General features: G+C 56.2%; 4 protein-coding genes across 20 annotated transcripts in view; 2 read left to right on the top strand and 2 right to left on the bottom strand.

The window, feature by feature from the left end:
- Window positions 1-2,787, top strand: part of GFOD2 (Gfo/Idh/MocA-like oxidoreductase domain containing 2) — a 41,493-nt gene extending 38,706 nt beyond the window's left edge. For all 11 annotated transcript variants that reach the window (XM_061387624.1, XM_061387628.1, XM_061387626.1 and 8 more), the window contains one exon: window positions 1,229-2,787. In XM_061387624.1, the coding sequence (XP_061243608.1) occupies window positions 1,229-2,127 (899 nt within the window). In that variant the 3' untranslated portion in view covers window positions 2,128-2,787. The remainder of the gene's footprint in view (window positions 1-1,228) is intronic.
- A 793-nt stretch (window positions 2,788-3,580) lies between these two features.
- C18H16orf86 (chromosome 18 C16orf86 homolog) lies at window positions 3,581-7,378 on the bottom strand. Of its 4 annotated transcripts, none has more exons than XM_061387636.1 (5): window positions 7,274-7,378; window positions 6,825-7,051; window positions 6,236-6,453; window positions 5,955-6,158; window positions 3,581-5,567 (listed from the first exon to the last, which is right to left on the bottom strand). In XM_061387636.1, exons 1-5 carry the CDS (start codon window positions 7,376-7,378, stop codon window positions 5,260-5,262), a joined length of 1,062 nt encoding a protein of 353 aa, XP_061243620.1. In that variant the 3' UTR covers window positions 3,581-5,259. The 4 variants fall into 4 exon arrangements, with proteins under 4 accessions (XP_061243620.1, XP_061243621.1, XP_061243622.1 ...); XM_061387637.1 differs by having other exon boundaries at window positions 5,955-6,131; XM_061387638.1 differs by lacking the exon at window positions 3,581-5,567 and having other exon boundaries at window positions 5,569-6,158.
- A 142-nt stretch (window positions 7,379-7,520) lies between these two features.
- ENKD1 (enkurin domain containing 1) lies at window positions 7,521-11,058 on the top strand. 3 transcript variants are annotated; one of them, XM_061387643.1, is made up of 8 exons: window positions 7,521-7,660; window positions 7,869-7,968; window positions 8,055-8,255; window positions 8,793-8,965; window positions 9,983-10,108; window positions 10,196-10,359; window positions 10,460-10,596; window positions 10,687-11,058. In XM_061387643.1, the coding sequence occupies exons 2-8, from the start codon at window positions 7,884-7,886 to the stop codon at window positions 10,845-10,847; spliced, it is 1,047 nt and encodes a 348-aa protein (XP_061243627.1). In that variant the 5' UTR covers window positions 7,521-7,660; window positions 7,869-7,883; the 3' UTR covers window positions 10,848-11,058. The 3 variants fall into 3 exon arrangements, with proteins under 3 accessions (XP_061243627.1, XP_061243625.1, XP_061243628.1); XM_061387641.1 differs by having other exon boundaries at window positions 7,521-7,705; XM_061387644.1 differs by lacking the exon at window positions 9,983-10,108 and having other exon boundaries at window positions 7,521-7,968.
- Window positions 11,059-11,246: 188 nt separating this feature from the next.
- Window positions 11,247-13,050, bottom strand: PARD6A (par-6 family cell polarity regulator alpha). 2 transcript variants are annotated; one of them, XM_061387645.1, is made up of 3 exons: window positions 12,968-13,050; window positions 12,364-12,586; window positions 11,247-12,122 (listed from the first exon to the last, which is right to left on the bottom strand). In XM_061387645.1, the coding sequence occupies exons 1-3, from the start codon at window positions 13,028-13,030 to the stop codon at window positions 11,374-11,376; spliced, it is 1,035 nt and encodes a 344-aa protein (XP_061243629.1). In that variant the 5' UTR covers window positions 13,031-13,050; the 3' UTR covers window positions 11,247-11,373. The 2 variants fall into 2 exon arrangements, with proteins under 2 accessions (XP_061243629.1, XP_061243630.1); XM_061387646.1 differs by having other exon boundaries at window positions 11,247-12,119.
- Window positions 13,051-13,223: the final 173 nt, after the last annotated feature.

The following is a 13,223-nucleotide window of genomic DNA, read 5'->3' as shown; positions in this document are numbered from 1 at the left end:
GTATGTCTAGTCCATACCACTTCTTGGGCTTTTAAAATTTTCTATTGAAGATACGAGTGTAAGACTTTCTTCTACTTGAACCACACCAAGTTGACAGGAATGCTCTAGGAATTGGTGTCTTGTGGCCGTTCGTACCCTATGAGCTTCTCATGTTGTGATGTGGAAGAGTGTTCATCCTTTCCTTTTCCTCATGTGGGAGCTGCTCAAGTCCTCTTGCTCTCTCCAGGGCTTTGTCTAGCTTTGTTTTGCTCCCTGGGTGCCTTCCAGCTGCGGTGCACTCAGAACAGGCTTGAGACAGAAAGGATGTTTTCTCTCCCTTTCCCCTCCTACTATAGCCAAGCATCTTCTGGCCTTTTGACTACACTAATATGTTGGACCAGTGTTTTTTGAGAACAGTCTGCAGGGAATCTTAGAGTCCTTTCTGCAATTACAACTGAGAGTGCCAAGCCCATCCCCTAGAATATAGATTTTATTTTCTTACCCCAACCTGATGATCTAATAAATGCATGAACCATAAGATAAGCATATCCACCTCTCCAGCCCACTTGTATTAGGCAGTTTTCCAGAGAAACAGAACCAACAGGATGTATATTGAGAGAGAGAGTAGAGATTTATTTTAAAGAATTGGCTCATCTGGTTGTAGGAGCTGGTAGATCCAAGATCCACAGAGCAAATGTGAATTCTAGCAAGAGTTGATGCTGCAGACTTGACTCTGAAGGCAATATGGAAACAGAATTTCTTCCTCTATGGGGAACTTCAGTCTTTTTTTTTTTAATCCCCCCAAGGCCTTCATCTGATGAGTTGAGGCCCACCCACATTATGGAGGGCAATCTGCTCTATTCAAAGTCTACTGCTTTAAATGTTAATTAGATCTAAAGGGATCTTCTCAGCAATGTTTAGGCTAGTATTTGATGGGCACCATAACCTAACCAGGTTGACACATAATATTAACCATGGTACCACCTCTCTGTACCTCCCACTCCTGGTTTGCACCTTCTGCCTCTACTCATTTCCCTTTAAGAACTTCTCTTTCTCTAACCCATAACTCTTTTTCCAGGCACAGCCCCTAGGTACCATTTTCTTCCAGGCCAATCACCTTCCTCTTGTCCTAGGCCACCACCTAGCCTCAGAGCCGACTTTCCTGAGTCATCTGCCTTCCAGAAATGGGTTTTCTTTTCCCAGTGTGAACCCCCTGGATCTTTGAGATTTCCTGTTGTTTTCTTCTCAGGTATTGGGAAGAATGTGGTTTGTGAGAAGGCGGCAACCTCAGTGGATGCTTTCCGGATGGTGACAGCCTCACGCTACTACCCTCAGCTGATGAGCCTTGTGGGGAACGTGTTGCGCTTCCTGCCGGCCTTTGTGCGCATGAAGCAGCTGATAGCTGAGCACTACGTGGGCGCAGTGATGATCTGTGACGCCCGCGTCTACTCGGGCAGCCTGCTCAGCCCGAACTATGGCTGGATCTGTGATGAGCTCATGGGCGGCGGGGGCCTGCACACCATGGGCACCTACATTGTGGACCTGCTGACCCACCTGACCGGCCAGAGAGCCGAGAAGGTCCACGGGCTGCTCAAGACCTTTGTGAGGCAGAATGCGGCCATCCGTGGCATCCGGCACGTCACCAGTGATGACTTCTGTTTCTTCCAGATGCTCATGGGCGGGGGTGTGTGCAGCACAGTAACTCTCAACTTCAACATGCCAGGCGCCTTTGTGCACGAAGTCATGGTGGTGGGCTCTGCGGGACGCCTGGTTGCCCGGGGTGCGGACCTCTATGGGCAGAAAAACTCTGCCCCGCAGGAGGAGCTGCTGCTGAGGGACTCACTGGCTGTGGGTGCGGGGCTGCCCGAGCAGGGCGCCCAGGACGTCCCGCTGCTCTACCTGAAGGGCATGGTCTACATGGTGCAGGCCCTGCGCCAGTCCTTCCAGGGGCAGGGGGACCGCCGCACGTGGGACCACACCCCGGTCTCCATGGCTGCCTCGTTCGAGGACGGGCTCTACATGCAGAGTGTGGTGGATGCCATCAAACGGTCGAGCCGATCCGGGGAGTGGGAGGCGGTAGAGGTGCTGGCAGAGGAGCCCGACGCCAACCAGAACCTGTGCGAGGCGCTCCAGCGGAACAACCTGTGAGCCTGTGCGTGGGCTCCCTGCCGCAGTGCAGAGGACAGGGCAGGACCAGGAGCTGTGATGGGAGGGCTTCGCGGTAGCACAGACGGTATCTTTCATTTGATAGGTCCGCTTGGGCAGAGTTGAATTCCAGTGAATTCGAAGGTGGCCCCAGGGAACCCCCCACCCCAGTGCCCACTCTGCGGGCTGGTGATGGAGTGGCATTCTGTTGCCAGGGCTGAGAGGCCAGTACACCGTGCAAGGCAGAAGTGCCCCGGGTCTGTGAGCAGGGCCGGCAGAAGCTTGACTGGGGGGTTTCGCAGCATGTTTGTGGTTTTAGCCGGATGAGAAGGCACAGTAAGGAGCCAGCCTGGGTGATGCCTCAGGCCTGAGAAGTGATGCGGGGCCTTGTTGCCATGCCCTTCCTGGGCTGGGGCACCTCAGGAACGGTGAGGGCGGCAGCTCATCCCTTGGGGATCCACACCTGCTCTCCCCCCACATGACCAGGCCCTTCCAGCCTCCAGGCACTACCCCTTCCCTGGCTGGGAGGGGGTTTCTGTAGCAGGTGAGCTTTCAGGGGCTGAAGTTAACCCTGGGAGAAGGCCCCTACTTTGGCAGAGAGGAGCCAAGGGGGAGAGCTCTGGGACATATGAGAAATGTAATAAATCAGAAGGTCTGACACTATGGTATGTGGTGGTTGTCTGTTTGGTAGGTTGGGTTTAATAATGAAAGGCTTGTTGTTGCTGTAGATGGTTTGTATTTTTCTCTTTCCTCATGGCTCCGTGGCAGCTCCAACCCCACTGGATCCGTCACTGTCTAGCGGGCCACCCAGCTTCCTACCACTGCCTGCCCTCGCCTCCTGGCTTATTCCCTGCGGCTGAATCCCTGCAAGAAGTCTTTCCTCAGTGCTCAAGTCTTTACACAGGACTCATGACTGCAGGGGGCCGATCTGGCCTGATACTTAAAAGACAGTGGGAGAGTCTGAGGTCTCCCTGGGCTGGAGGTCAGAAGGGGTTCTGTTCTTGAAACCAACGGGTTGTCTCCAGGGGAGCCCTGGAAGAGGAGAGGTGGTGTGGGGGCCAGGGAGGCTGGATGGCATGAACTTAATGAAGGCACTGCCCTCTGGCTAGGCCAGCCAAGCACTGCCTGGCCTAGCCAGCCAGTGTCCAGCTCTGTATTTAGGATCCTGTTCTCGCCACAGGAAGAGCCTCCTCACCGTGTCACTCAGGCTGGAAAGAATACCTCTCCTCCTTTGTTTCCTCTGCCAGGATTAAACCTGGACCAAACTCTTTCCCCTTCTCTAATCTTCCCTCCCTCTGCCCTGCCCTGGACTCCTCACCAGAAAGAGAAAGGCTCAGAGAGGATGCTCCCTCTTCCTCCTGCCCTTAGAGGAGTCACCAGGCCTGTTTTCCCATATTGTCCTGGTTTCAGACCTTGTGAGATAAAATAACAGTTACTAGTGTTGGGGTGTACTTACTGTGTGCTGGGCCCCCCGGAGAGACACTTCACATGTATTATTTCATTTAATATCCAAACCAGTCAACGAAGTACTACTATTAATATTCCCATTATCCAGAGCAGAGAGGGACGGAGCTACATGAACTGGTCAGGGTCCTCTGACCACAGAGCCCGACTCTGAACTACTCCTTCCCCTATGGCTCTTCAGACTCTAGTGCCAGGCACTGTCCCTCCCTGCTTGGGACCCATCCAGGTTACCACCTCTCTACAACAGGCATCTCAGCCTGGCCTGAACTAGGACTGTAGAGAGAACCCCACCAGGCAGGATGCTGGGAGAAGAGAAGGAGAAGCTGCCCCCTTCCTCCCAGCTCAGCTCCAGGTCATCCTCTGTGTTAATAGGATGTTGCTGTCCCCCTCTAAGTTTGAGAATTGACCAAGAAAGCACATTCATTCATTGCATCTGACTGAGATGCCCTTATTAAGAAAGGGCCATGCTGTTGACCCACAGTGGCACTTAAGTTTTATAGGACTCTGCAGCAAAACCTCTTGTTTACAGTGCTGTGTTCTGAGAAGTCCTGGTGCAGACTGAACATGGGCTTAGGGCAGAGTTACTTTTATGAGGTCCCAGGTCCTCTGTTGGTACTCCCCAAGAGCCTAGGTCCATGGCCATCCCTCAGACAGCTCTACCATCATATATCTCTTGGCTTGGTCCCGGGGAGGAGATGTACCTTGAGGTGGTCTAGATGCCTGTGACCAAGGAAGCCAGTAGGGTTCTGGTTCCCAGAAGTGACGGGAGTCCCCAACTGGTTCCAGACTTGTCCTACAGCGCCGCCTCCTGGAGGAGGCTAGCATCACCTAGCATGGTCTATTACTCAAATCTCAGAATGTCCCTGAGTCAAAGTAACGTTTTTCCAAGCCAGTGAAAATGCAGCTCACTTTTCCTCTGTTACAGCAAGCAGAAGAGAACTTCCAGAATACCTCTTGTTTTCCAACCACCAACCAAATCTAGGACTCACATTCACGCAGACAGTGGCAGCAGTCTTCTCACCTCTCTATCCCTAGGCTTTCACTTCCTTATTCTGCCCTTCATGCTACTGCCCAGGCAATCTCTCCACAATAGCAAACCAGGATCCCTTGTTGCCTGCATCCCTCCTTATCCCTCCCAGACTCACCCAGCCTGGTCTGATGGCCATGCATCTGCTTCAGCAGACCCTCCTCCAGGGGGTTGATGTCTTCCACACTAATGAGGCTTCATCCCTGGCAAACTTTCTGCCTGGAAGGCCACCCCGCCCTCTCCTTCAGGAATCTGGTGGAAATCTGCCTCTTCACTCCTCCAGGCAAAGTGGCAGTCACCCCACCACCTGTGGCCTATTCCCTGGGAGACAGGGAGCAAGGCCACACGCCCGCTTCCTATGACCTGACAGCCCCTTTCCTTTCTCTTCCCCAGGCTCCTCCTTACCACCCTTCTCCATCCCAGGTGTTAACCTTGTCTGACTTTCAGGTTCATCTGAGGAGACTTTAAATGCTCAGACTAGGCCCCACCCTTACAGATTCTGATTCAGTTAGGTCTGGGGTGCTGTGCTGTGGTTAGTCACTCAGTCGGGTCCAACTCTTTGCAACCCCATGGACTGCAGCCTGCCAGGCTGGGGTTCTCCAGGCAAGAATACTGGAATGAGTTGCCATGCTGTCCTCTACGGATCAAACCCAGGTCTCCTGCATTGCAGGTAGATTCTTTACCAATTGAGCCACCAGGGAAACCCAAGAATACTGGAGTGGATAGCTTATCCCTACACCAGGGGATCTTCCCGACCCAAGGATTGAACCAGGGTCTCCTGCATTGCAGGCAGATTCTTTACCAGCTGAGCCACCAGGGAAGCCTAGGACTGAGGTGCCCAGGAATCTATATTTTTGCAAATTCCCAGGTGATCCGGTGACTATACTGGGGAATCCTTCACCCTTCTTCTCAGCTGCTCCCTCTTCAGGCATCTTATTTGGGGAATCACAGTCTGAGAAAAGGAAGAATTTATTTTTATCAAACTCGGGATCCCAAGGAGGGGCAGGGGCTGAGTCCCCTCCTCCATCTGAGGGCCTCAGGCCTTAGACTGCTGCTCTGGCTCAGGCTTGGGAAGGAGGGGAGTCATGGGGTGGGGGTCAGGACAGTCACTTGTACTGAGGAGAGAGTGGGGGGACAAGCGGGGCATTGCAGACACTTAGCATCTTGTTGATGTCCACCTGAGTTGACTTGTCCATCTCAGCCTTGAGGCAACCGCTGACTCCCAAGCTGGGCAGACCCTCAGGCTCCTCACTGGCTTCCTCCCCCAGGGGAACCAGAGTGTGGGTGGGGGGCACAGACATACTGGGGCAGGGCAGAGTGAGGTCGGAGCCCAGCTCACCTGCCACTGGCAGCAAAGCCTGCAGTTTCTCCACACCCGCCTCCTCGGGGACCATGGTCAGCTCCGACTCAGGCTCCACCTCAGCCTCAGCCTCCCTGTCCCCTTCCCCTGCCTGGTTCAGTTCAGGGTTGCAATAGTTGATGTACTGGTACAGGGGCCGCAGGCGCTGGGCCTTTCCTACAAGAACCCGGGGCAGGACAGCGGCTGGAGTGCCAAGCTGGGCCATGTCAGGGGTCCAGCTGACTGGGGACAAAAGGGAAGGCTCAGGAAATGCCACTCACGCTCAGGCCCCAAGGTCACTGAGGGTGCCGACACTGTGCTGGCCACCACTGGGAGCACTGGGGTTCCCAGACTCTTGCGCTTCTTGGCTTTTTTGTGCTGTTTGGCAGTTGGTGAGGGCTCACTCTGATTATTCTCCGGCTCCTCCCTCTGCAGCAACAGCCCCTGTGGCAGCTCACTCTCTGCCCTAGGATGGGCTTGGTGGCTTGGGCCTGCGAGGCTGGGGAACAAGGAGACCTGAGGAGTCAGCCTGCAGCCTTGGCTCCTGTGCCCTGTCCTAGGGAACAATCCTGCCTGACTACCTCCCCAGGCCGTGATCCTTGTCCTTTTCCTGGTCACTGAGGCCCCGGACTGGACAGGGACCCAGAGATCATGGGAACTCAGTCCCCTACCAGGCCTTGAGACTTCCGCTCTGCATGTTCCCTATATCATGACCCTCTGGAGGGTCAGCAGAGGTGAGGAATGATGGTGGTGGCAGGGGATAAGGATGGACACTGCTGTAAGGCCCCATTTAGAAATCCAACTGGGGTATGAGCCACCCACACACCACCTCCCCAGCCCCTAGCCTTTCCCCTCTGAAAGCCCCCTCACTTGACCGGCTTCCTCTTCGGACCATGACTGGGCCTCACAGTGGAGGCCATAGGCCTGGGACCTCTCTCCTCCAGTGCCTCCACCTCTGGCTTGTGCCTGTCTTCCTCCAGCTTGAGTCTCTCCTGGATCTTTTGCTCTGAGGTAGATCTTATTGGACATTTATCTTCTCCCTGGGTTTGGCAGGACTCATGGGCTGGCACCAGGCACTGGTCTCTCATCACTGGACACTAGAGGTGACACATAGGTAACTGGTCACCATGGCCAGGCAAAGGATACAGGGACCAGCCATTAGACACTAAATACAGATGAAGGGCACCAGCCCATGCCCCTCCCAGCCTGTGGAACCTGGCCTGGCAGTTAGGGGGTAGTTGCAGTTAGGGGGTAGTTGCAGTTTGGTCTATTAAAGAACTATGACCAAGTGTTTGAAGGTTAGACAGCCCGATGGTCACCTCAGAATTCTGAGCATGGCCACCAGCCACCTCTGTAAGCTGTGACTGCCCCACGGCTATCCCTTCTTGGGCCCCTGGCCGCTTCTCAGCCCCTGCTGAGTCCATAGCTGCGGCGAATCAGCACTTCCTCGACGGTTGCTTGAGGGGCATCGGGGGTGGAGGGCGGATCCTGAGGGGCCAGACTAGTAGACCCTGAGCGGACCCAGGAGAGAACCGGGTTGAGAAGGGCAACTGACAGTCGTTCTGACCCCCACCCTCAGCTGGAACTACAAGCCCCAGAAGGCTTTGCGCCAAGGCCATTGGCCCCTGACCTCACGGACGGAAACCATTGTTGCCTGGCAACAGGAAACCCGTCGGGTGGCTGCAGTGGGCGGCAAAACCGCTCTGGTGAGCCCCTTGCCCGAGTGAGGAGCCTGCCAACCGTACAGAGAGGTGGGCTGAGAGCAGAGGTGGCGAGCGCGGGGTGGGGGCCGGGAACGCAGACAGGGCACGGCTGAGGTTAGGACCCGGACCCTGGGAGGAGGCACTGGGGTGAGAAGCGGGGTTTGGCGCCAGAGTCGCGTAGCCCGGCAGGCCTCAGGTGCACCGTTTGCAGGACGACGACGGCGGTATGTGTGAGGGTCCGTCCCGCATCTCGGGGCCCATCCCCCCAGACCCTACGCTCTGTCCTGACTACTACCGGAGGCCGTCTTCGGGTGAGTTAAGAGGGTGAAAGCGGCCTGGCAAGGGTCGGGCCCAGCTCCACCACTGACTCCGCACTCCGCCCCGTCTGGCCTCTCAGCCCAAGGGCGCCTTGAGGGAAATGCGCTGAAGCTGGACCTGCTGACGCCGGACACGGACCGGGACCTAGACGCCACCCCTCCCCGCGCCCCCCGCATCCGTCCCGGAGGCCTAGAAATCCTGGAGCGTGGCCGTCGCGGCGTGGGTGGTGTGCTGCTGCAGCTCGGGGGTATCTCCCTAGGCCCAGGGGCCTCTCCCAAGAGTAAGTTCTGGTCAGAACGGACAGCGAGGTGGCTCTGAAGTCAAAACAGATCAAAAGACGGCTGCTTCCCCTTCCCTGCTCTGGGCTCAGGCTTTACCTCTCAGAGTGTCTGTTTCCCCAACTGTAGAAGGAGCGGGAAATGCACTTCTTCGCAGGAGAGGACTAAATGAGGTATACCCCGGAAAACCCTGTAGCTCAGCTTCATGGATTTATGCATGGTTGTTTGTTGAGTGTCTACTGTGCTCCGCGCCCTATAGACGCTAGGAGAACAAGGTCCAGAAGAGCATCATTGAATCAAGGTGGGAGACAGTAAAACAAGTGAAGAGGTGAATAGGCTATGCAAGGTGATTAATAGTATACTTCATAATCAAATATGTATAAAATCATCAGAAACAGAAGATAATTATGGTGTGAGGAAGGGAACAAGGTTATGTGGTGGACTTTAGAGTATGTCAGGGAGGCAGGGTGTGGGCTTGTGTGTCCACTGGGGTAAGTTGGATTGTATGGGCTGTATGTAGGGCAACATCTTTTCTCCAGGGAAGGACCCTAAAGACCATGAGAAGGAGAACATGAGGCGGATCAGGGAGATCCAGAGGCGATTCCGTGAGCAGGAGCACAGCCGGGAGCAGGGCCAGTCCAGGCCCCTGAAGGCCCTGTGGCGCTCACCCAAGTATGACAAAGTGGAGTCACGTGTCAAGGCTCAGCTGCAGGTACCTGCCTCAGGGAGCCCCAAGTGTTGCCCATCTTGTTGGCCAACAGGACATTATGCTCTAACCTGAGTTAGGAAACCCACAGTGGGCTGAGGTCACAGGGGATGAAGAGCTGGTTCTACTGCAGAGTGGGACTGGGGCCTTTCTCTGAAGTGATGATGGCTGGGCGATTCTGAGGGGCAAGTCGGAATTAGGCAAGGGGAGAATAGAGGAGAACATTTTATAGAGATGGAACCTCGTGGTTCCAGGGTCCCTGGTCCTAACACCAGGGACTTAGGGAGTGTGGGCAGTGGGGATGCTGTGTTCAGTTCACTATGAGGGAAGAAGAGTGTGAGGTTAGGCTAAGAAGTCAGCTGGACCCACATCATAAAGGGCCACATAAATCTGTTTTTTTAAACCTTTATTTCTAAGGACAATGGGAAGGGGAGGGGTATGTATGGTGGTAAGATTCTGTCTGGCGTAGCTAGTGGTGCCACTTCTTTATCCAGGGGTCTGAGAAGGAGAAGCAGGACTGAGAAAAAAAGACAAGGTCATATGTGGGTGTGTTGAAGCTGAAGCTTTTGTGGGGCTTCCAGGGAGTGGGAATGTGTCCAAGAGGCAGATGGAGAATCAGGTCTGGATCTCAGAAGTGAGACCCAGGAGTTATTGAGGATGAGGCTGAGGACAGCGAGACCAGGGAAGTGACCCTGGATTTGGGGGCTTGGAGACCAGCTCTTGGTGGCCTTGGTGGGGACAGAGCCAGAAAGCTTGGCTAGGAAGGAGAGAAAAAGAGAACGATGACTGAAGCCAGGACTGAGGTAGAGGGAGGGATATTTGTTTTCTGAGAGATGTGAAAAACACACAGGTTTAAATGCTGATGTGACGGAAGTACTTATCCAAGGGGAAGGAGGCCAGGTCCAGAGGACTGGTGATAGAGAAAGATCCCGAAAGGCAGGAGGGACAGAGGCATGGTCTTATGGCTTGAGACCCTAACCTCAGCCTGACTGACCCCCCTCCCTGCTCTGCCTTGGCCTCCAGGAGCCCGGCCCTGCCTCTGGAACTGAGCCAGCCCACTTTCTGCGGGCCCATTCCCGTTGCGGCCCCGGGCTCCCACCACCCCGTGTCCCCAGTCCCCAGCTAACCCTACCAGGTCCCAGTGCTAAGGTGAGAGGATATGTGGGGGCTGGGAGGTGGGGCAGGGATTTGGGGGCACCACACAGTGCTGTTTCATCATGCTGGCGTGTCCCGCAGGCCCCAGGCCCGGGTGTGGACTTCATTACCCACAATGCTCGCACTGCCAAGAGGGCCCCCCGGCGGCATTCTCGCTCACTGCAAGTCCTGGCACAGGTGCTGGAGCAGCAACGGCAAGCCCAAGAGCACTACAACACCACACAGAAGGGTCACGTGCCCCAGTAGTAGGTCCTACTGGTCTCCCCACTCCTGGGAAGGGGCACTTATGGAGGGTGGAAGCCCACATCTGCCTGGGGTCATCAACCCTGGGTCTGTGCATTGCAGCTTGTTGGAGCGCAGGGACCTGTGGCGGCGGGAGGCTGAGGCCCGTCAGCACAGCCAACCGGACCCCGCCATGCCCCCTGGCCACACTCGCATGCCTGAGAACCAGCGGCTGGAGACACTGAGCAGTCTGCTCCAGAGTGAGTATGCGGGCAAGGGGAGCTGGCTGGGGAACCCACCAGGTACTGTGCACCCCTGCCTAGCATTTACTGTTCCTGGGGCCCCTGTAGGCCAGAGCCAGCTGCTGCGTGAGCTGGTGCTGCTGCCTGCGGGGGCGGATTCACTGAGGGCCCAGAGCCACCGTGCTGAGCTGGACCGGAAGCTGGTGCAGGTAGAGGAGGCCATCAAGATCTTTTCCCGCCCCAAAGTCTTTGTGAAGATGGATTCCTGAGCCCTTTTATGGGGACAGTGACTGGGTCTTACTGAAGGTCGCAGCATGGTTGCAAAGGGCAGGATTGGGCCCCATCATAGAGTGGAGTTCGAAGACAGGAGCAGTGGAGAGGGGGCAGTGTCCCCAGAGCCCTCTTCCCAGCTGCTGGTGGCTGTGGAAGGGCCATCCCAGCCTCGTAACCCTTTATCAAAATTAAACCTTTTGTACACAGTGGGGTTTGTTTCCATAAGCACTTTTCTTACCCTAGAAATGCCAAACCTGGTGTTCCTCCCGCAGCATGACTACAGGAAAGCTTCTCTGATGCCCTTATCACACTCACTCCTGCCACATATCCAGGGCAGAAGGCAAAATTGTTGGATCAGGGAGAAGACTAGGGCTGGGAAACAGAATGACCATAACTGCATTTGTAGAAAACCTTTAATGTTCCCCGTACTGAGAGGGCCCATGAGCACGCTGAAACCTCCCACTGGGAAAGTCCTTGGAATGTCCCAGAGCCTGGAGTGGCAAGGGGCTGCATCCTTCCCTGTCAGAGGCTGAAGCCACTACCATCTCCTCGAATGCTACTCCCCCAACCAGAGCTGGCCTGCTCCCGATCATCCAGGGAGGGCAGAGAGCTGCGGGCAGCAGGAAGTAGGCGGCTAGTGTGCAGGTCCCAGCATGGAGGCCCTTGAGACAGCCCATTGGAACAGGGAGGCTGGCGGTTCTCAATGACCAGATCGCTGCTGTCATCATCGCTGTCAGGCTCAGCAGGCCCAGCAGAAGGAGGCCCTGCCAGACGCCCAGATGCCCCACGCACCACATTATTGCGCTGATTGGCTGGCTTGACAGTGACAATGAGGTTGTGGCTGTTGGCGACCATCATGTCCGTCACTTGGTCCAAGGTCTTCCCGGCTACCTCAATGCCATTGACCTCGAGGATCTCATCACTGACTGCCAGCAGCCCTGTACTCTCAGCCAGGCCCCCTCGTACCAGGCGGGAGATGAAGATACCTGGAACCCGTTCCAGGCCCTGGGGAGCTACTCGCACGCTCATGCCATCTCGGATGTAGAAACCCAGGGGGCGGTCGGAACCATGCTTATGTAGCCGCACCCGTCGATGGGTCTCAGGCAGTAGGTCCACATCTATGACTGAAGAAACCTGGCGGAAATCTTGTGGCAGGCTGATCAGTAGCGGTGGCCGGGTGCGCAGGGGTGCCACTGGCCGAAGTAGGAGCCCTTTCTTGTGCCGTTGCAGAGAGTTGGAGGCAAAGGCCAGGCCACTGGAATCAGCTTCTGCTGCAGGAGAGGGAGGCGCTGAGATCAGAAACCCTGCTCTCCCATTTGGGCCCTTTTCCATTGGGCCCAGGCCTCCTTGAGGAAGGGGGCACTGTAGCTATTTCTTGACACTTGGAGGTCAGGCCAAGGGCAGGGACCGCAGAGGGTGAAGCCTGGATATCTTGGGCATAGACTAACCCTGGTAGACCTGCCCTGTCACCCTACCCCACAGAGGCTGCCCATTGTACCCCATCCTCCTCACCCCGCTTCTGCACTAGCAGGCGCAGTGGTGGGGGCCCGCTGGACAGGGCCCGGTGCAGGCTGTCGTCGTTGGTGAGGGGTAGTAGGTCGCCGTGAGCATCAGTATAGCCAAGCAGCACGTCCAGGCCCGGGATCTGGTGTACTGCACGCAGCAACCGAGAAAACTCCTGGAAGCCGCTCACTGAAGCGCGAGGCAGAGCAAAGCGTCGAAACTCAGCATCAAACTGGAGGCAGAGGGTGGGAGGAGAGGAGAGGTTAGAATGGACTCCGTGCCCTTTCTCACCATAGGTCCGAAGGTGGCAGAGGTGGGAGACAGGGGTTCACAACAGCTGTAGCCTTCCACACAGACCTCAGCTCCAGTACAAGGGACGCTGTCCAAGGTCTACCCCCCGCCCTCCACGTACCCAGGCCACAGAGGGACTCCAGAGGCCGGCAGTAGAGGAAGGAGGATGGATGGGGGAAAGTGAGAAGACAAGCCGGAAAATGGGAAGGGGAGGATGGAGAAGAGGAAAAGGTGGTGGGGACCAAGGAGCCAGGAAGGGGAGAATGAGGGAATTGGAAGCGCCTAGGGCCGAGGCCGGAGCCAGGGCTGGAGGGGCCCTTACTTTGCTCTTCACCTCGACGATGCTGTCGGGACTGCGTGCTGGAGTCCTCTGTGGCCTGGCCATGGCGGGGCCGGGCAGGCCGGGGACGATGCCCCAGACCGCCCGCCGAGGCGCAGGTGCACAGCCCCTCCAGTCGCCCGCGCCGCCCCGCCCTCCTATCCGAACCGTGACGTCAAGGGGGCAGCGACGCAGAAAGGAAAGCGGAGTCCACGTTTCCTAGGAAACGGAGAGGGGTGGAGGAGTCTTTGCGTCTTCT

The sequence above is a fragment of the Bos javanicus genome, chromosome 18 (assembly GCF_032452875.1).
Source record: "Bos javanicus breed banteng chromosome 18, ARS-OSU_banteng_1.0, whole genome shotgun sequence".
NCBI classification, from domain to species: Eukaryota; Metazoa; Chordata; class Mammalia; order Artiodactyla; family Bovidae; genus Bos; species Bos javanicus.
This window is presented reverse-complemented; position numbering and strand designations above follow the sequence as displayed.

Bases quoted from the DNA above. Each gene is read 5' to 3' on its own strand.
- C18H16orf86 (XM_061387636.1), bottom strand. From the start codon at position 7,378: ATGGACTCAGCAGGGGCTGAGAAGCGGCCAGGGGCCCAAGAAGGGATA. The intron at 6,454-6,824 runs GTGAGGGGGCTT...CTTGTTCCCCAG, and splicing joins CCGAAGAGGAAGCCGGTCAA to CCTCGCAGGCCCAAGCCACC. The intron at 5,568-5,954 runs GTGAGCTGGGCT...TCCTTTTCTCAG, and splicing joins GGCTTTGCTGCCAGTGGCAG to ACTGTGATTCCCCAAATAAG.
- ENKD1 (XM_061387643.1), top strand. From the start codon at position 7,884: ATGTGTGAGGGTCCGTCCCGCATCTCGGGGCCCATCCCCCCAGACCCT. The intron at 8,256-8,792 runs GTAAGTTCTGGT...TCTTTTCTCCAG, and splicing joins CCCAGGGGCCTCTCCCAAGA to GGAAGGACCCTAAAGACCAT. The intron at 8,966-9,982 runs GTACCTGCCTCA...CTTGGCCTCCAG, and splicing joins GTGTCAAGGCTCAGCTGCAG to GAGCCCGGCCCTGCCTCTGG.
- PARD6A (XM_061387645.1), bottom strand. From the start codon at position 13,030: ATGGCCAGGCCACAGAGGACTCCAGCACGCAGTCCCGACAGCATCGTC. The intron at 12,587-12,967 runs GTAAGGGCCCCT...CTCTGCCTCCAG, and splicing joins TCGTCGAGGTGAAGAGCAAA to TTTGATGCTGAGTTTCGACG. The intron at 12,123-12,363 runs GTGAGGAGGATG...CCTCTCCTGCAG, and splicing joins CCTGCTAGTGCAGAAGCGGG to CAGAAGCTGATTCCAGTGGC.